This window comes from Strongylocentrotus purpuratus, unplaced genomic scaffold, assembly GCF_000002235.5.
Source record: "Strongylocentrotus purpuratus isolate Spur 01 unplaced genomic scaffold, Spur_5.0 spur5_scaffold_1, whole genome shotgun sequence".
NCBI classification, from domain to species: domain Eukaryota; kingdom Metazoa; phylum Echinodermata; class Echinoidea; order Camarodonta; family Strongylocentrotidae; genus Strongylocentrotus; species Strongylocentrotus purpuratus.
In genome coordinates, this window is record NW_022145594.1 from 1,058,664 (window position 1) to 1,081,369 (window position 22,706).

At 35.9% G+C, this 22,706-nt stretch overlaps 1 protein-coding gene across 2 annotated transcripts in view; it reads left to right on the plus strand.

The window, feature by feature from the left end:
- LOC585712 (hormone-sensitive lipase) overlaps window positions 1-22,706 on the plus strand; it is a 63,277-nt gene that overhangs the window by 16,782 nt on the left and 23,789 nt on the right. The window contains exons 2-4 of one of the 2 annotated variants that reach the window (XM_003727024.3): window positions 107-225; window positions 1,484-1,507; window positions 4,707-4,824. In XM_003727024.3, coding sequence (XP_003727072.1) covers window positions 107-225; window positions 1,484-1,507; window positions 4,707-4,824 — 261 coding nt within the window. The remainder of the gene's footprint in view (window positions 1-106; window positions 226-1,483; window positions 1,508-4,706; window positions 4,825-22,706) is intronic. The other variant, XM_785529.5, reaches the window with a different exon arrangement.

Below are 22,706 nucleotides of genomic sequence, written 5' to 3' on the forward strand. Positions count from 1 at the left end.
TACTGCTACTACTACTACTACTACTACTACTACTACTACTACTACTCCTACTACCTTTTGTAGAAATAACCATTCATGATGATATTTTTTTCCTTCCTTTTTGCAGTTTTGTGAATCGCTATGGCAACCCTTGCAGACTGTAGCGGTAGCTTTAGCGTCGTATGCAGAGGGGTATCAGAAATATGAGGGTCCCTTCTCAAGAGTAGCATCATCGTTCTTCCACAGGTAAAAGATTTACAATTCACAACTAATTTCACCAGGGCCCTGTAACATACATGTATAAACCGACACACAATCACTTATCAGTCATTATTGTCTTGTTTCATATAAACCAACGAATCTGTCATATGTGCAGTCAAACCTGTCTATAGCAACCGCCCAAACGAAACACAAAAAGTGGTCTTTGTAGACAGGTTCCTTTAGTACATGTTTCAATGAGAAACTTTTTTCAAGGGAAACAAAAAATGTAGTCTTTGTAGACAGGTGGTCACTAAAGCAGGTTTAACTGTATTACTACATGGATTCGTTGGGGCAAATATGGATGACGAATTGTATCCTGCCGTGCATTGTACATGTATCTGTCTGTAATATCAAATTGATCGTCAATTGTAAATTTATGATTGGCTGAAGGAGATACAATTAGTCATGACATATTCAGAGATGCCAACCAGTAGGATTAAATCTTATTTAGTACGATAATAAGAGTAAAATATGATCTCGAAATCTTAAAATACAATTTTTCATCTTTCCCCCTCCCCCCCAAAAAAAGTTATTTTTTAACCCATACAAAATAGTGGAATCACATAGAAACATGTACAAGTAAACCCCACAACCCCAACAAAAACTTTGCTTTGAAATTTTCTCATTATATTTTAATGAAAGAGCAAAAACATTTTCCTGAAATTTTACTGATTTTTTAGGATAGTCAGTCTGTTTTTTTGTGTGTCAAGAGGTTGGCATCTCTGCATATTGTGTTCCAGAGCCCTGATGTCTTTAGATTGCACAGCTGATGATTTATATAATTCTACTGTTCCAACAAGTCCTCGATCATATCAGATTTCATGAATAAAAAGACACACAGATTGCATGCATACCAACATTTAGTCGTCAGACTATAAAACAAAATGTTCTTTTGTTAATGTCTCTGTAATATGTAATGAATTTTCATAGACAAAGTAATGTATGTTTTAGATGTGGTGTACACAACTGTATCAAAGTTTCAATGCCAATTATGTCAGTTCTAAAATTTGCACAGTGATCTAAAGCAAGAATATCAAATTTTACACAAGATACATGTAGAAACATATAATTACTTTAAATTTGTGATGTACACTTGTATGAATAAAGGGTACCAGTACACAGTCAGAATGTTAAACCAGTCTGCATAATCATGCATTTACAATGTTCAATATGTACATGTACACATTATTATACCAACTACACTTGTTAAAATTACATTTACATGTACACCTTACTTTATCAGATTCAGGCCAAGACAATCAAAAAGGTAATGCTGATATAATGCTTACCAATTATAATATATTTCATATATACTCCATTCTACTTATGATTGTACAGGGTGCAGCATTCAAAGGGCAATCCAACTGTTATGAAAGCAGAAAATAAAGAGAAACAGAAGGAGAAAGTTTGAAACAAATTGGACCAATAATAAGAAAGTTATGAATGTTTTTAATATGAGATCACTAGGTGTATGTGAATCTCAAATTGGCAATTTGGTCCGTAGACGACTCTTCCATTTATTATGTAAAAAAATATCAATAATTTCTGTTTTTCTCTTTTAATAGCGCCTTCTTCCTTGGAGCACTACTTATTTTGTTCATATTATTATGTATGTCCTCTAGAAATGAGAATCAAAACCTCCTGAGTTTCATATTTTGAAAACTTGATGTTTTATTTATTTTGTGTGTGAGAACAAATAGGAAAGTTGTCCGGCACTACATTCAGTATCATACCAATGCAGCCAATTTGAAATTCCCGTAAATAATGATCACAACATTTAAAATTTCACAACTTTTTTATTTTCTGTCTGATTTCTTTCAAACTTTCACCAGTCTGCTTCTCTGATATTCTGTTTTCTTAGAGAACAATTACGGTTGGATTTTCCTTTACATCTTTAACTAAATTCCACTAATAGTGTAGAGTCCTGTATCAAATATTCTTTTCAACTGGACATTAATACCCAACACGTTGCATTATATGGAAGAGGCATATTAAATAAAAAAACTAATCCTTATTATGAGTATTATGGGCTGTATTGGAAATATCAATTTAACCGACTCTGTGTCCCTTGGTGGCATATTCCTTAACAGAATTAGAAAACTGCACTCTTATGTTGTTGTTTTTTTTCTTTGTGAAATCTGAATACATATATGTACATACATGTATAGGTGTGTACATCAAAAGTTTTGTTTTTATGTTTACCCCATGCTAGTTGTAGTCAAAGTAACTGTGAAAGTAATGAAACAGAAGGAAAAAATGAGAATTAATACACTATAGTGGCACATTCAGGTTTAATATTATTAAAAAACACTATTTTAAAACCTTATAGGCCTGAATTCCCTAAGAAAGTTTAAATTTAACCCTGGTTTAAATCTTCATTTCACATAAACCCATGGTCTAAAATTAGCACAAGATATAAAGCGTACCTTGCCTTGCGCACGTCTAATGTCAGACCTCTGTTTGCGTACGTGATGAATTAAGCTAATTTTAGACCATGGGTCATGTAAATGAGGATTTAAACTATGGGTTAAATTCAAACCTCCTTCGTGAATTTGGGCCTAGTCGCCTATATGATCCACGTTACACAGCATGCATGAGCAGAGAGAGGAATTAATCCATACTTGATCTGATTGCCTTCAGTTGCTTGTCTGTTTGGAGCCAGAAGGCTGTTTCTCCTGTGTTAAAGTATAGGAGTTTATGCCCTTCTTGCTCCAAACAGACAATGTATGTAAAAAGTATATAAATTTACATTTTATTAAATTAAATATCATTTCCCTTTGAAAATGAAGCTTTTTATTGGTTGGCTAATTTTTGTTTTCTTCAAATGATTCCATTACAACTTAAAATAATTACAATATTGCAATTTCTATTCTGTAGAAATGCTCAAAGTTGTTCCTGATTTGAGCTCATGTACATTTATGTGTAGGTCACAGAAAGTACAGCAGAACAATAAATATCCACTATTTTCCCCCAAGTTTCCCTGCTTATTATATTGCTACTCTCTGAAGTATATCAATATACAATATAAATTAATTTATCAATATTTTAGATACAATGCATGCTTTATTTTACTTTCTCAATCAATTTCATTATTAGAACGTGTATTCATTATTGTACATGTTTATGTATTGGTGAACTAATTACTTGTAGACTAGAGTAATGGTATATTAAGTTCGGTTTGCTTTATATCAAAATAATTTGTTCACTAACATAAAATATTGTGACTTTTCAGAGGAGAGAAAGAGAGGGGTATTTTCTTGGATCACTATTAAAAAAACTTTACTTAAAGGTAATACAAAGTTTTGGGAAATTTTGGAAATGGCTGGATAGGGATTCTTTACAATTTTGATATATTTGGATGCCCCCGTGGATGTATTATAAGCACCAGAAACTTTAGCCCCTAAAACTCTTCTGCTTTTGAGAAAAATTGAATATAAAAATTTATCGGTGCTCCCGGTAAATTTTGATAAATTTCGAATAGCGAATACGGCCGTACAATGGTAGCTGCGACCATGAAAATCTCAGAATATGTAGTTGTGATATATAATTTCCAAACAGGAATAGCTAATCAGTCGATTTTAGTCAAGAAACATTGTTTTATAGCTTAATTGATATATTGACCTTGAGAGGGAGCTATACAACATAAACAGTTTATTATCTAACATTTCACAACTTTAGACTCGATTTCGACTGCGACAACGATCACTGTATATTGTAGGATCGCATAATTATGCTTCCAATATGTTCATTTGAACCAAATTCATGACCCCATACCAAAACTTTGTAATACAGTTAATGTGGTCTGTGAAGGTATTCATGATGAGAAATGATACAGTAATATATAAAATAGAAACAAAGAATGCATGGACATTACTAACAGTCACATTGCAAACACAACAACCTACACTGTTATTATATTTCTAAATTGTCAGATGATAGTACTAAACTCATGACCACATTTGGTATTTTCATTCTCGGTGTTGGGGTTTGGTGAATTCTAATAAAATTAGGCTCTACCAGTGCTGTTGAGATTGAGGAGGCTGTATTGTAACACAGCAGTTTGGTAGCTGAACACAGCACCCTAAAACGATGGTGTTAGCAGCATTTTTGATAAAGGAATAAAATATATTAACCAAATTGATCATCCACCACCATTACAAAAAGTTATTACACTTTCACTCAGCCTCATCAGCCTTATACATGTACATGTACATAAGATTTATCATTAACACTACACTAGACGCTAAACCACCTTTATTGTGTCAATTTGTACAATGGGATTTATTATTTAAAACTAACACCTGACACCACGCAAGCCCCCTTATTTATGAAAATTAACATTGGGAGCTACATGTATATATCCTGACACTTGAATATCATTAACACTAACACCCAACACTACACAAGCCCCCTTCACTGTGTCAAATTGCACCACTTTCTGGTGCTTATTTCTTTCTGGTTTTTAGCGGCAGGTACCTGACGAATCCCGAAGCGAGAGGCAAGCAGATCTTAGACATCACCAATAAGTCGGACATCAGGTTCTGCAAAGCATTCTGGTCCATCACCGAAGGAGATGTCATTGCTGTAAGTAAAATTCTCATTATTATTTCAGCCGTCTCTAAACCGAATTTGAAATTATTTTGTGTAGCGCCCTCTGCAACGGAACTCAACTATCCCTTTCATATAAATTATTGAATGTTTATGGGAGTGATCAGTTGTTTGTTCCAGATTACGTAGACGGACAATTGATATATTCTGAAGATGGGACATCAGAGCGTATGTGGAGGCACATGGGACTAGGAATTATACCAAGTACCAAACGGTACTCACGCTCTTTGGAGAATACAATAACCTGATTTGTATGGTCTATGTAACAAGGAAAAGGACAATTCACTTGAGACAAGATGTTAATATGAATTATTGAATATTTATGGAGTGATCAGTTGTTTGTTCCGGATTACATAGAGGGACAATTGATATATTCTGAAGATGGAAAATCACACTGGATTTTGGAGCACATGGGACTAGGAATTAGTCTTTGGACAATATAATAACCCAATTCATATGGTCTATGTAACAAAGAAAAGGCCTTTTCACATTGATAACAAAATATGAAGGCAAAAAACAAAATATTCAGCAATAGCTTTTTATGTGACTAACCCTACTCTTTTACATGGACAAGACGAACAAATCAAGCAATTCCCTGAATGCCTTACTAGTCGAGGAGATTGTCTGATTGTCTGTGTTTGAGTATCAAAGATAAAGTTGAGTTCTGGTCATGCGATTGCATTGTGAAAGAAAAGGTGTGGAATGGATCAGAACAAGTTGATCATGTAGCATGTAAGTATTGGTGTATACTGCAAGGTTCTGGAGTCATCAAAATCATACTAAATTTAGCCCAGTCTTGGTAGAGTAACAACCACTGTACACAGAAAGATGTATATGGGACTACACAAATTGTGTCCGGGGGGGGGGGGGGGGGGGGGGGCTACTCACCTTGATTTCCTTACCTTGATTTCCTTATCTTTCTACATGTATGGTCATTACTCAGCCAGTATACATTTTCTACCTCTACCAAAATTGTTTGGCAAATGACATTTAATTGTAATCTTGAACATTCAGTGTAACTTTCATTTGATTCTTTGAGGATTCATTTTCTTTTCTTTTTACCAGAACTCAATTAACCTTCATTTCTGAACAATACAAGTCAAACCATTTCATCAAACGAACATCTAGCTGATGGAATCATTATATCAAAAGTTCACACACAATCTAGAGCACTCTCTCTCCCCTGTGTATTAATACTGCTCACCTACCGTCCACTTCATAACCTTGCCTCTCCTTCACCCCTCTTCAACTATACATTGTAGTTATTCATTCTGAACCCTCATCCACCAACCACTGAAATGAGTCCTGGAAAACCGCGTGAGAACACCATCAGCAAGTGTGTCATGTGATGACTTAATGACGTATCTCATACAGCGTGTCTCTATTAGTTATACTGAATTTATCTGTTTAGAAATGTTCCCCAGAAAATAGCGTATAATGCCAGGGAAGGGCAGTTTCTATCAACGCGCATTATCTGGATAAATACACTGCTCCGATTACGCGGGTGAAAACTAAAAGGCCATGAATAAAGTTTCATTGAACTCTGGCTAAGGTCACCACAAAGTATTGTGGGACTGCTAGGTCAAACTGGGATTTTAGTTTTGTGTGCGTCGGGGTAAATATTCCGATCACGTGATCACTCCGATTTTCGGTTTCTCTCCGTTATATGCACTCAATTGAAACGGGGTGTGTTTCTACTTACGTTATCCAGTTAGCTTCCCCTGCATTAGCCTTCTAAAAGAAGAATAATTTTGCTCGTGAACGCGTCACAGCTCTCACAGCCATTACCCGGATAATGGCGGAGAAAGTGAGTGTCTATTAGGCAAAATTTATCCCTTATCGGTCATTAACCGGATAATGGCTTCTAATAGAAACATGCTGATAGTCAAAATACATGACAGCTGACTTCACAATGATGCAAAGTGATGCTTACACTGCTTTTGAGTCTTTGAGTCTTTGATGATGTCTTTGATGATGATTTTCCACAAATCTTAAAGAACCCAGAACAAAGAGGAGTTGGGATGACTTTGGATTCTTTGGAACTCTAAAATTGCTCCAAAGAAAGTTGAAAGCCTATCTTATGTCAAAAATAAAAATCTTTCACTTAATTTCCATAATTATTTGTCTGATTATTATCTATTGTTATCTGTATTTTCTGCACTGTTATTCAATGTTTTTGAACATTCCTTTTGATGGATATGAGTGCATCAGAAATGTTGCTATTATTATTATTATTATTGTTTTCATTACTACTATTAGTATTGTTATTATTTATTATTACTATTATTATTGTTATTATTATTGTTACTACTATCATTATTGTTGATATTCTTCTTCTTATTATTACTATTATTATTATTATTATTCTGGGTACATGAATCTATCATCTAGTTGGAGCCAACACGGTGCTGACTCTGTGTAAACTGATACAAGTTAACACTGTTCTGTCTCCAAACAGCCGATATACATGTACACTCCTAGGGAAAGCTGTATTTATTTGTCAATGGGTGCGTTTATTGACCAAATTTTTGGTTAGAATCGGGTTTCTCAAACGCCTTTGAGGCAAATTTAGAAGGTGATAAACGCAAAGCCTTTTTTTAAAGGTCTTTTGATATGGGCATATCTAAAGACGCAAAAAGGTGTGTTTTGAATGTGACATACAGTTTTGAACCCCACATACAAAACGGACCACCCAGATTAAGGGTTCGGAGGCTAGCGCGTGCCATGTGTTGTGTACAAGCATGTGTGTGTAGTTGATCTCTGAGAAACTGTCTGCTTCCCGGGTCAAAACAGCTGCGCAGACACAAGGCCTTTATTTTGAATCGTGAAGAGACGATAAACGCGACATCCCGCAAATCACTTTCGTATAGTGGGGTACGATATGTACATGTATATGTACATATCTAGTGGCAAGACCCAATAAACGCACCCAATGTGAAGTGGGTCTGAATCACCCTCAGGCCTGGTGATCAAGATTAAACCCGTTCACAGTCAACTCCACGGGGATTCCCCATTATGTGGTATATAACCTGTCTGGTATGCAAGCTAGACTGGATTAATGGTGCATTGGACCTTACATGTAGGTCCCACATACTGCGTTTTGTGTACATGTAAGCATTCCAGTTTGGTGATGTTAATGCATCTTGACGTGTGGGTCTACTAGTTTATTTTAACGTTTGTAGACAGAAGAGGAAAGAAGAAGGTCGCATTCACCAGATCGTATGCAGCCACAAATCCTAACCTTTGTTCATGATACTATCAAACATGGGGCTCAAATTTAAATGACACCAAATTAAGGCTCATTCATTTTATTGCGCGGTATATAAATAGCTGCAAAAAAAAAAGGTTTTGTAAGAAAAACATGTAAATGAATGGCTACTGTGAATGGCAACAATTATTCTACACTGTACACATATACTCAAAGTTTTGTGTTATAAGATGAGAGTGTGCAAGAGTTAAAGGAAAGAGAGAGCGAGATAGAGGAAAGAGAGAGAGATAGAGGAAAGAGAGAGAAATGAAGGAGAGAGAGAGAGAGAGAGATGAAGGAAAGAATGAGGTCTATGATGGAAAGAGAGTTAAAGGTAATACAAAGTTTTGGGAAATTTTGAAAATTGGGTGGATAGTGAATCTTTACAATTTTGATATATTTGAATGCCCCTGTGGATGTATTATAAGCTCTAAAAAAATTAACCCCTAAAACACTTATGTTCTTGAAAAAAATTGAATATACAAATTTAATGGTGCTCCCAGTAAATTTTTGATAAATTTCAAATAGCGCCCACGGCCGTACAATGGTAGCTGCGACCATGAAAATCTCAGAATATGTAGTTGTGATGTGTAATTTCCAAACGGGAATAGCTAATCGGTCGATTTTAGTCAAGAAACATTGTTTCATAGCTAAATTGATATCTTGACCTTGAGAGGGAGCTATACAACATAAAGAGTTTATTATTTATAATTTCATAACTTTAGACTCGATTTCAACCGGGACAACGTTCAATGAATATTGTAGGATCGCATATGCTTCCAATATCTTAATTTGAAGCAAATTCATGACCCCAAACCAAAACTTTGTAATACCTTTAAGAGAGCTAGAGAGTGAAAGTTATGATGTAAATGAATCCATGCAGCTGCTAAGCTGGTGTTTGAGTCACTCTTAGATTGATATAATGTGACCAAACATTGAGGCAGTCATATGAAGTATGATACGTTCAAGTTGATTAGTTCTCTCCCTGATTGATTTTATGTGGGATGAGAAGCATTCAAGTGAAAGCAATAAGTGATAGCAGTATTATGCCACCTTCAGATATAACGTGGCAAAACCACAGTGTTTTATTAAGTGTAATACACTTCACGTTTCTGTATCTTATAATTACACAGAGATAGGGAATATGTACAGGACTTTTGCTGCTTGCAGTTCCCATTCGTTTGCACGTAAACAAACTTGATGCGTTTTACAAAATGTTTCTACAGGTCACACATGTGTATATGTATACAGGCATCCCTGAAGTTGAGTTCTGGTCATGTGATTGCATTGTGAAAGAAACGGTGTGGAATCGATCAGAAAAGGTTGATCATCTAGCATATAAGAATTTGTATTGCAAGGTTCTGGAATCATCAAAATGATCAGAAATTTGGCCAAGTCTTGGTAAAGTTACAAACACTGTATAGAAAGATGTATATGGGACTACACGAACACGTGGCGTAAAAATCCTACCCCCGAGTTTTACAATGTTGCATGCCATATTTAGAATATAAAGGCATTTGAAGAGCCATGCTTTTCAGGGAACATGTCTTATCTGATGTTCTTCCACACTTGCATAATAACAATGATAACGCTCACAAATTATTTTTCACCTCTTCCCAGAACTCAACTTTCTCTTTAAATGTTTATTTTGATACACATGTTTCAATGAGATGTCTGTGAGCTTGTAAATTTGATGGTTTTGTGAATAGTGCCCAGGCCTTCATTTGGTTTTGCTAAACAGAGAGAAAAATGAATTTGTAATTGAAATAAACAGGAGGGAAAATCAAATTCACGGTACTATTCTACATACCTTTTTAAAAAGAAAATGTGGAAATTATACCTACCGGTACTTGTACATTTATTTGTTTGAAGTTGAAAGATCAGAAAATGTGTGGCAATCAGGAGAGAATGACACAAGGTCCTGTTCAGTTTAGCAGCAGAAGAAGAAATACTGAAAAGAGAGTTAGATGAGACAGCTATTAGAAACGGAAAGCCTAGCTCAAATATTATCTTCTTTTGACTGTGAAGTATTTTTAAACATAAATGTCTGCCATCTTTTAGAGGATATTGATTTCAGAGAAATGATAAATATGCCTAGCTTCTCTAGACCTCCCACTTGTCAGACACAAACAAATTCATCAAAAGGGATTTTAGCCGCACATTATGAAACAAATCTGTGGACTAAAGAAATATAAAGGTTGAGTTGATTCATTCCCTGAAATGCTGAATATTTTAGAATTGCAACAGCATTATCTTCAGCCTTGATAAAAGCCTCTGACATTTGATGTGGTATTAGAAATATCTTAGAAACTGATGAACTTCTTTCAATATAATCCCATACATGTACAGTATAAATGATCTTTCACTGGAAACTGTTTGTACATGTTGGTTTGAAATTCAACATGTTGGTTTGAAATTCAACATGTTGGCTTGAAATTCAACATGTTGGTTTGAAATTCAACATGATGGTTTGAAATTCAACATGTTGGCTTGAAATTCAACATGTTGGCTTGAAATTCAACATGTTGGTTTGAAATTCAACATGTTGGTTTGAAATTCAACATGATGGTTTGAAATTCAACATGTTGGCTTGAAATTCAACATGTTGGCTTGAAATTCAACATGTTGGTTTGAAATTCAACATGATGGTTTGAAATTCAACATGTTGGCTTGAAATTCAACATGTTGGTTTGAAATTCAACATGATGGTTTGAAATTCAACATGATGGTTTGAAATTCAACATGTTGGTTTGAAATTCAACATGTTGGTTTGAAATTCAACATGATGGTTTGAAATTCAACATGTTGGTTTGAAATTCAACATGTTGGTTTGAAATTCAACATGTTGGCTTGAAATTCAACATGTTGGTTTGAAATTCAACATGTTGGTTTGAAATTCAACATGATGGTTTGAAATTCAACATGTTGGTTTGAAATTCAACATGTTGGTTTGAAATTCAACATGTTGGTTTGAAATCCAACATGTTGGTTTGAAATTCAACATGTTGGTTTGAAATTCAACATGTTGGTTTGAAATTCAACATGTTGGCTTGAAATTCAACATGTTGGTTTGAAATTCAACTTGTTGGTTTGAAATTCAACCCCTTTTACTTTAATACAGGCACACATTTTACAATTATGAAATCTTTTCTTCATGAAGAAAAACTTTATGAAGTGAATCTTCAGGAAGGAAGATTTATGTGGTTATGAGAAAGACATGACAGATGGCAGTTAATGCAGCAAAGAAAGAAAGGTGAGCTCATGCGGTAGTCTCACCGATCATGTTGCATGGCGAATTATGGATTTATGGAAATTGAAGTCAGATTAATGGTGAGGTTCATCAGGAGACAGGGAGGAAGGTCATGAAACAATAGAGGGACGATCCATGCTTGATGGACTGAGGGCAGATAATTGAAAAGTGAAAGTGAGATAGACACTGGTAATATATTCATTTAATACCAATTTTCATCAAGTCATACGATTTTCATTACCAGCATCAATATAATATCCATTAGAGGTCTGAATATGATCACAATTACTCTAACTTATCAACTGACTGTGTGTATGTGTGTAATTGGTTTTTTATACAGACATGTATCAATCAGATATGATTAACTGAAGGAAAATTTCAATATTGATGGTATGCTCTGTATAAATCATACCATTGTCACGCTAGTACATTTTAATAGGTGGTGCAAAAGGCAAGTGAATTCTTTTTAATTGCCTTTGGTTGATTTTTCAAAAAAAGTTGCTATTGCATTAATTTTCTTGAAGGTTATAAAAAAACAACTCTTTGCAAGACTTCCAAGTAATTCATTGATAAGCACAATGTACATACATTTTGCATAGGATGGATTTATATATTATCTGTCGTGAGGCAATCAGAATTCTGAAAGATCTCTGGTAACACAGAATGTGAATGCTTTGTGCAAAGAACTTCACATCTACTATAGACAGCACACCTAAAATAGACAGAAATAACGTTCTGGTATATAGACTATGGGGAATTCTTTAAAACTGACATTTTCAACCTTCCCCATACACAGACGGTAACCCTTGCCACACGCACAATTGGGGGGGGGGGGGGGTTACTAGCTTCGCTGGAATCTGGCAAACAGTTTGTCTTCGGATTTGTCTTTTCTAGACTTTACAATTTGATATACAGGCCTGATAATTACATGATTTTAATCGGTTTCTTGATTTTTTTTCTTCTTCCCGATTTTACACTTATTTTCTTATTTTTCCCTTCTTTTCCCTATTTTTCCCTTTCTCTCCCTATTTTTTTCTCCAATTTTCTTACTCAAAAGGCAGGGAATGTTGTTAGATGCCATTTTTCCCCCCAAATCTTTTTGTTGTTTTTACCCAAGGGGGAGGTGGTTGGGGGAAAAAATGGATATAGAAAAAAACTGGGATGAGATGTGTTGTGACAGCAGACAACAACAAAAGGGTGTGAAACACCAATATTGAGACTGGAGCTTTCAGACTAACCCTGAAAGAGCTTTGGTGAAAAAAAAGTATTTCACCACTGCTGGCAAATATGTTGATTGAAAGAGCCTCAGCGACATTTTCCAGTCACATTGGCTTTATCATCCTACTAGGGTCCATTTCCTTCCTGGGTCTAGAGAGGAAATATCTAGTAATGCCTTGCTAATAGCTTATTGCTCAAACTGATAACTTTCATGATTACCATTTGTTTTGAGAGAAACAGAAACTTGAGAATTAATACTTTGCATGTTTAGGCCATGAGACTGATAGAGTTGTAAATCATTATCATATAACGTATGAAAATTAAGATTCCTAGTTTAAAACAATGAAGGAAGAAATAAAGCTAAAAACTGTACATTCAAATCCAAAGTCATGCAATTTATCCTCTAGACCACTACATATACATGTATACTATGTGAGAGTAAGGATGTTTCTCAAACTGAATGTTCTTTTTCCTGCTCTCTCCCCTCAATGAAGAATCATAATTCTGACAAGCTTTTAACATGAAAGCCCCACATCAACGATTTCTGGTCTGAATGTTCTTTTTTATGGGCGGAACGATAAAGCTTGTCTGCTGAAGTAGTCTGTTGATTGATGTTGCTAATAAGCATCTCACTGGAGAGATCATGTAATGGCTGAGCCGGAGAGAGACCAATCACATCTATTTCTCTCACTTTTCTAACAATGCCTTCCCATTATCTGTAACAACCCTCAGCTTAAAGAGATAGTTGAGTTCTGGTCTTGCGATTGCATTGTGAAAGAAATGTTGTGGAATCGATCAGAAAAGGTTGATCATCTAGCATACAATGTATATAAGTATTGGTGTGTACTGCAAGGTTCTGGAATCATTAAAATGATAAAAAATTTGGCCCATTCTTGGTAAAGTTACAAGCACTGTACACAGAAAGATGTATATGGGACTACGCGATATCTATCCAGGCTGGATCGATATGATAATTTACCAAATATATCAATTAGTAGGTGGTTTCCTGGCAAAATTTGTATGATCACGTATTAGTCAAAACATATTCTTTCACATGATTGGTAATAAGAGCTTCCATTTCATTTTTTTGAGAGGGAGGCATTTCCAAAACTGGTTTATACCTTTAAGTAAAGAGACTGATCAGCTCTTCTTCAAGAAAATAGGGCGTATTTTCAACTTTATCGTCCCAATTAGCCCGAGCCAAGCAAATCCCTCTTTGGGGATGAATTAACTCAAGCTTCAGATTATGGCACAGTCTATCTAGGTGCATTAGTACTCATTGGCCAAACTAGGACCCCGTTTACAGTGAGAAAAGGGCCAGGGCCTGGCCAGGCCTACTCGGCCCCGCAATTTTGTGTGTTTACAGTGCTATAGGCCAGGCCGCAGCCTAAATTGTAACCTTTCAATATTTTGTCAGAGTGGCGCTCTGCATGTAAACAAACGATTATTTGGGGGGTCACAGTGCAGATCCGGTCGCGCGCGATTTGCAGTGAATCTTTTCCCCAATTTCCTATACACAGCGAACTTTCACTTCCGGGGTACCAATTGGGCCGCGGCCTGGCCCTGCGTGCGTTTACAGTGAGAAAATGCCGGCCGAGACTACCTCCAGAGCAGGCGTTTTGCGCGTTAACAGTGCTAGGCCAGGCCTTTTGCTCACTGTAACAGGGTTCTTATGCTCTAACACAGACAGTCTGTAAAGGACACCCAATTATTATTATTGATGTTATTATTTATTTGGCAAAGACAAAATCAAGTAAACTGTGAATACAAAACAACAGCAAAGTTTGGAGAAAGTCATCTTCACTGTGAATTTGAACAAGCTAGTTGTGAGGTGATAAGACATTTGCTCTATTTACAATTCCACCAGATTTTCTTTCCTCTGATCAGGGCCGTCTTTCATAAATGCGTCTCATTTCTATAACCCACCTGCTCATAGCCAATTAAATCCAACAACTCCAGTAGCTCATAACAATTCTTAAACCAGTTCATGTGACTTGCTTTTCATGACACGTTTTATGAAACAGGGTTCAGAATTAGTGGGCTGTTGTTCAGACATCTCTAGCTAAGGAGGATATGCCTGAGGGGGTACATGTAGAAGGGGGGTTCTTGTGACGTCTTCATGTACTCCCACATTCTGACATTTTGATATACAGTAGGTTGTGTTTATGAGGATACTTAAGGCTCTCTTTGGTGTATGCAGTGGTTATCATTATGGTTTATCACAGTGGTTTTATTTAATTAAAAGAATGGCAAGTGAAATGAAAACATTAGCTGCATGTACATACATGTATTCCTTCACATATATGTGTGTATTCTAAGATACAAACATGTGGAGCATACATGTAGTATGCTTAAAGAGAAGGTTGAGGTCTGGGAAGAGGTGAAAAATAATTTGTGAGCGTTAGCATCTTTATTATGCAAGTGTGGAAGAACATCAGATAAGACACGTTCCCTGAAAAGCATGGCTCTTCAAATGCCTTCATATTCTAAATATGTCATGTAACATCGTAAAAATCCAGGGTAGGATTTTTACGGCACATGTTCGTGTAGTCCCATATACATCTTTCTGTGTACAGTGTTTGTAAATTTACAAAGATTTGGCCAAATTCCTTATCATTTTGATGATTCCAGAACCTTGCAATACACACAAATTCTTATATGCTAGATGATCAACCTTTTCTGGTCGATTCCACACCGTTTCTTTCACATTGCAATCGCTTGACCAGAACTCAACTTCATCTTTAAAGGCATTGTTTAACAATGTCAAATCTGAGATGCATAGACCTACGTGTTATCAGTGTCTGTGATATGGTATAATATTGAAGCCCTAAACAAAATTGCGCTTCAAAATGATCATGAAGTGCTTCAAAAAAGTAAAAATCTTTGAGTGACCGTTTTTATCATACTCATTTTCCCAAATAGACTAGTGTTAATATAAGAAACCGTTAGGATAATGGTTTTTGAAATTTAGATTTCCAATCATAAATATCTTGATAATCAAACATGCTATTGGCTTGTAAAAGTCATGGGATTCACTTTTTGACATGAATGTTTATAAGTATGATTGCAGCATGAACTAAATCCAGGATTTTTTTAGAATCAGAGGCAAAGTTACCCAATACATTTAAGAATGCTTTATACAACTCTGCAGTAAACCATGACATATGTCGACGAGCCTTTAGGATGATATTCTAGAAATCTTTTAAAGTTCACGCTTTTGGATTTCCATTAAGCTGTATTAAGTGGCTAGTAGATTTGTCAATACCTCTTTCTGTGGTTGGTTGTTAGTAAGGGCCTGATGAGGAAGGGCTTACCAATACTGCATAACATGACCTTTAAACATTGACAGAATGAGGTATGTCTTACTTAGCAACGACTTACACAACCTCAATTCTGACAATTGAAAATTAACCCGTAAACAGTTGAATGCATTATTCTTATCATGGCGGCGGGTCTTAGATAGGAGCTTTTATAAGTTGAATTCACACTTTAAAACTAGTTCATTTAAAGATGTAAAGCTTTCTTTCTATCTTTCCATATTCTTTGTTTCTTCCTTCTTTTACCTTCTTTTATGTTATTCTTTGTTTTTATTATTCTTTGTTTCTTCCTTCTATCACCTTTCCTTGTGTAATATTTTGTTTTTATCGTTTTATCATTTTCTTCCTCCCATTCTTTATATCATCCGTGTAGAGCCAAAAGATAGTGAAATCTATCGTAAAGTTTGTAATATTGATTTCAATGCTCTTCTGGCTTCAAATAAGGCCCATTTACATTGCAAAAAACCAAATTTTAAAAACCATCATTTCGTCCTTGTTTTCACGAAGTGACGGTAGTGAGGAAAATCGTAACGCAAAGTGAATGCAATTTTTTTTCACTACCGTCACTTCGTGAAAACAGGGACGATTTGTTAAACTACTGGAAATAACCCATTAAAAAAACATCAGTGTTTGAATATCCTTTTTTTTCGGGGGGGGGGGGGGGGTGTTGTTGAGTTGTTCACTTGTTCCACTTGTTGCTGCTCTGCATGCATTAGCATGGAAGGGAGGAGAGTGACCCAAAAATGTGACCCCAAACCGGTATAGTTCACTGAGTGTTTGGATTATACACTGCAAAAACATAGAGTTTCAGCTAGGGTTATAAATTACCACACTCAAGAGGTGGGGTTTTGGTGTTGTGTTATTGGGACCGACCAAATTCCTTAAAGTGAGAAAAGCTAATGTTTTTTTTTATTGCAGTGTGAATACTCCAATAGAGGATATTAACATTCAACTGACTGGGTCTTTGTCTGATCTGATTCCATGGATGATTCTAGGTTCATAGCATGATGATTTATGGCCAGTCATTACTTCATTCTCATACCTTCAGTGCCGCAGTCCATGTCATGAATCATATCAGGGATCATATTACAGATCATATCACAGATCATATCACAGATCATATCACAGATCATATCACAGATCATATCACAGATCATATCACAGATCATATCACAGATCATATCACAGATCATATCACAGATCATATCACAGATCATATCACAGATCATATCACAGATCATATCACAGATCATATCACAGATCATATCACAGATCATATCACAGATCATATCACAGATCATATCACAGATCATATCACAGATCATATCACAGATCATATCACAGATCATATCACAGATCATATCACAGATCATATCACAGATCATATCACAGATCATATCTCAGATCATATCACAGATCATATCACAGATCATATCACAGATCATATCACAGATCATATCACAGATCATATCACAGATCATATCACAGATCATATCACAGATCATATCACAGATCATATCACAGATCATATCACAGATCATATCACAGATCATATCACAGATCATATCTCAGATCATATCACAGATCATATCACAGATCATATCACAGATCATATCACAGATCATATCACAGATCATATCACAGATCATATCACAGATCATATCACAGATCATATCACAGATCATATCACAGATCATATCACAGATCATATCACAGATCATATCACAGATCATATCACAGATCATATCACAGATCATATCACAGATCATATCACAGATCATATCACAGATCATATCACAGATCATATCACAGATCATATCACAGATCATATCACAGATCATATCACAGATCATATTACAGATCATATCACAGATCATATCACAGATCATATCACAGATCATATCACAGATCATATCACAGATCATATCACAGATCATATCTCAGATCATATCTCAGATCATATCTCAGATCATATCTCAGATCATATCTCAGATCATATCTCAGATCATATCTCAGATCATATCTCAGATCATATCTCAGATCATATCTCAGATCATATCTCAGATCATATCTCAGATCATATCTCAGATCATATCTCAGATCATATCTCAGATCATATTACAGAGCCCTGTTTGCATCAGACATTGTGCTCTCTGAATTAAGACAGCAGAAAAAGTCTTCCCTCTTTGAATAAGCATTTAAAAATATTCCTTTTATATTCATATAATTTATATATTTCTTAATTTTAGATTATTGTAATCGGAACATTTCATTTTGAAAATGTTTGGTTAGAAATCAATTCAAAAGGTAGTGGGCAAGAAGTTGAACAACTAAAATACATGGACTTCCTTTTTATAGCACTAGATACTAATAGTCGTTATGCAGTGTGTTTTAGCCTGCACAATTCTGACCTGTACCACATTGTGAAGATACCTCTGTATTCTAAACTTCAGAAGACAGAAGTACATGTATGTGGAATTTCAAATAATATCAAATTACACCAAATGAAATTGATTCCTAGTTTCTTCAAAATTTCAAAAATGAGGAGGGGTTCTATGTTATTTGTTTTTTCTGTCCATAAAAATGTTATTTTGGCTATTTTATTTACATCTAGACATGTACTACAAAGGCTAAAACAGGAATGAATTGCATTATATTAATGAGTTTTGTTGACCCCATCGTTCCTACCGTGTAAAAGTACTCAGACTAATATATATTCAATTTTAGAAAGAAAAAAATTCTAATACAAAAACTTGAGGCCCCGCCAAAAAAAGGGGGCAGTAGGAGGGGATGAGAAACTGAAAAATATTTGTTATTTGGGCTTTACTAGTTGCATGAACAAACACAACATTTCCCAGTAAGTGATTCTTATTTTGGACAACATAGGATAGTACAGTTGCGTATTACCTGAATTAATGTTTTTAATTCCAATGAGAAGGATTGGATAAGAGGTATAACCATGGTAACGGGAGTGCAGTATTATAGTCTGTGGTTGTTCAATTAAGGATGTGCATATTTTCCATGGTGCATAATACATCTCTGGAGATAGATTTGCACTTACATGAACAAGATTTGCATCACAGCCAATTTGAAAAGTTGTTGGTCTCATGAGAGTGCTTATACATGTAACATTGTTAGTATAATGGTTAGACTACCGGTAGATGAATAATCCTGACATGTTTTAAGTGTATTGGACATAGTAGTTATCGTCTTGCTTTAGTTGCAGTGCTAAAATGTTATCAAGTAAAAGTACATTTCGTCATACGGCTGGCGGAAGGGTTCTGGTATGACTTCAAACATGGATACGCACAATTGCATTAAAGGAACTACAAAGTTTTGGTATGGGGTCATGAATGTGGTCCAAATGAACATATTGGAAGCATATGCGATCCTACAATATTCAATGATCGTTGTCGCGGTTAAATTCGAGTCTAAAGTGATGAAAGTGTAAATAATAAACTCTTTATGTTGTATAGCTCCCTCTCAAGATTGATATTACTTTAGCTTTAAAACGATGTCTCTTGACTAAAATCAACTGATTTTCTATTCCCGTTTGGAAATTATCTATCAGAGCTGCATATTCCGAGATTTTTGTGGTCGCAGCTACCATTGTATGGCCGTAGGTGCTAGTTGAAATTCAATGGGAGCACCGATGTTGACTAATGTTAAAGGTGAGAAAGCAAAGAGAAAGTACATGTATCACTTAAAGTACAATTATAGATAAAGACCAGTACCAGTTCTGGTCATGCAATTGCATTATGAAAGAAACGTTGTGGAATCGATCAGAAAAGGTTGATCATCTAGCATATAAGTATTGGTGTGTACTGCAAGATTCTGGAATCATCAAAATGATAAGAAAATTTGGCCCAGTCTTGATAAAGTTACAAGCACTGTACACAGAAAGATGTATATGGGACTACCCCCGCACTTGCGCGACACATGCATTATATCTATCAGGTCCAAATAGATATAATAATTTACCAAATATATCAATTAGTAGGTGGTTTCTCAGCAAAATTTGTATGATCACGTATTAGTCAAAACATTTTCTTTCACATGATTGGTAATAAGAGCTTCCATTTCATTTTTTGAGAGGGGGGCGTTTCCAAAATTGGTCTTTACCTTTAAACGAAAAGAGTTTCAAATATTGGTATTATCCTGTTGCAATCCTGTCTTTATGCTTCCAGTGCTGCTTTATTAATTCTTTGAAGCTCACAAACGAGATACTTTACATGCATTAAAACCTTCTGTTATTTGATGCATGAGTGGTCTGAATTCATCTAAGGATTGTATTACAAACATTTAATTTGTGCAGTTCGCCAAAAATTCAGGTTGCACAGCGGAAATGGCTGAGAGTTCTATACAAATAAACATGCTGAAATCCATCAGGTTCATTCATCTTGACTTAGATCTACATTGTACCCTGAGGATTGTGAGTAGTAAGAGAGTAGAAGCATATTTGAAGAGTAGGAGCAGACTATTTGTAAACCTTCTCGTTTTAAAGATACGGTAAGCTTAAAGGTATAGACCAGTTCTGGTCATGCGATTGCATTGTGAATCTGAATCTGATCAGAATAGATCAGAAAAGGTTGATCATTTAGCATATTGTGTACTGCAAGGTTCTGGAATCATCAAAATGATAAGAAATTTGGCCCAGTCTTGGTAAAGTTACAAGCACTGTACACAGAAAGATGTAAATGGGACTACGCTATATCCATCCAGACCAGATAGAAGGCTGGATAGATATGATAATTTACCAAATATATCAATTAGTAGGCAGTTTCCCGGCAAAATTTGTATCATCACATAGTAGTCAAAACATATTTTTTCACATTATTGGCGATAAGAGCTTCCATTTCATTTTTTGAGAAGGGGGTGTTTCCAAAACTGGACTTTACCTTCAAAAGCTTAAGTTCTGGTATTGATAGAAAATAGATTCTCACATCATCTAACAAAACTCATAATGAATGTTCAAGATTACAAATAAATGACATGGACCAAAGGATTTTGGTGGAAAGTGTACAGGGGCTGAGTAATGAGCATAGACAGATAAGGAGATCAAGGTGAGAAGGCCTGACGCTATGTGCACATGAGAGTTCTGTTGTTGTTTTTTTGTTGAAGATGAATGATTTCCAGCAAGCTTTTATTATACTGATGAGCGTATCCGTCGGGTGGAGACGCAATATCCCGAGTCTGAAAACAGCAGGTTATTTGGCAAACTGGAGCTGATGAGGCAGGCCTTATGTGGCCTGATGTGGACAGGTCTTGCGAGTGGTGATGTAAAACCTAAGTGGATTAGTGCATGGTTTGATGGTTTTAATCATTGACACTCATACAGCGTGTCCACACACAAAACAATTTATCCCGAAACTCTATAACGAAATGTCGTATAAAGAATCATCGTATAAATTTCAGAGTGTCCACACACAAGAAACGTCGTATAAATAATCATCGTATAAATTCCAGGATGTCCACACACAGAAGAAAGTAATCCTGAAAATCTACAGCGAAATGTCGTATACATGTAGGTGCGCAGTTTGCTACTGCGGTCATGGAATGGAAGCGGAAATGAGAGGTCAGGTCTCCTTTTGCACGAGGTCACGTTCAGCCCCGCCCAGTTAGTTACACTAGTTACACTAGTTACGTCCACATACAACATCTTCTGTGATTAGGCGTGATTAGGCGAGATTCTTTATTGAGTTCTAGTTTGAAACGATGCCCAAAACTGCGTTTCGTTAGACTACGTTTTGTTATACGACGTATCGTTAGTGAGCGTTCACACACACCATTTCATCGTAAAACTATTGCGAAACGGTATTCTAGTCCGGCCTAATCACGGAAAATGTTGTGTGTGGACAGGGGGAAAGTGATGTGATAGGAACACTGGGATGAATGTATCATCTCAACCATGACATGGTATGATGAGGCGGTCAGTCAGTATGAACTCTATGGAGTGGCATCTAGCTTCATAATAATGTCCACCGGTACTAACAATCTACTCATCAATTCAAGAGAGAAGAAAAGTCAGTGTGCGTGTCTTTTTAATCCCGTAATATCTGTTTCTCTTTCCTCTCTCAGTTTCTCTCTATCACCCCCCTCTCTCTCTCTCTCTCTCCCTCTTACTCTTTATTATGTCCATCTCTATCTTCATCTTTTTATGCTAAACTAGCCTTCTTCTAGCCTCATTCTCCTTCCATCTCCCCTATCTCCCGCCATCTCCTTTCCTCCCTTCTCTCACTGTAAATCCTTTCTCTTCTCTTTCCCTTGTTCTCCCCTCTCATCCTTCCTCCCCCCTCTCTCTCTCTCTTTCTCTCTTTCTCCCTCTCTCTTAATCTCTCCCTTTCTGTCTCTTTCTGTCTCTTTCTCTTTCTTTATCTCTCTCTCTCTCTTACTTCTCTCTGTGTTCATCCATTTTTATAATATGAGTTCACACCATTCTTATTCTCAGCAAACCATGATTGCATTCAAATTCAACCCTTCTGTCTCTCAACGGACAAATTGCTCTAAAGGTGATGAATATACAGCAAAACCTGTCTATAAAGACCACCCAAGGGAGACAAGAAAAGTGGTCTTTAAAGGCAGGTGGTCTTCATGTACAGGTTCCTTTCAGTAGTACATGTCTCAATGAGAAACCATTTTCTTCAAGGGAAACAAAAGAAATGTGGTCTTTCTATACAGGTGGTCACTAAAGCAGGTTTTATTTATTTATTATATATTAGTCTTTTTTTTAGTAGGGTGGCTCCATCAATAGTTAAATACTGTTTTCCGTGGAGGCTCTACAACAAAAATACAAAATTTACAAACATACAGAATGTAAATAAACCAA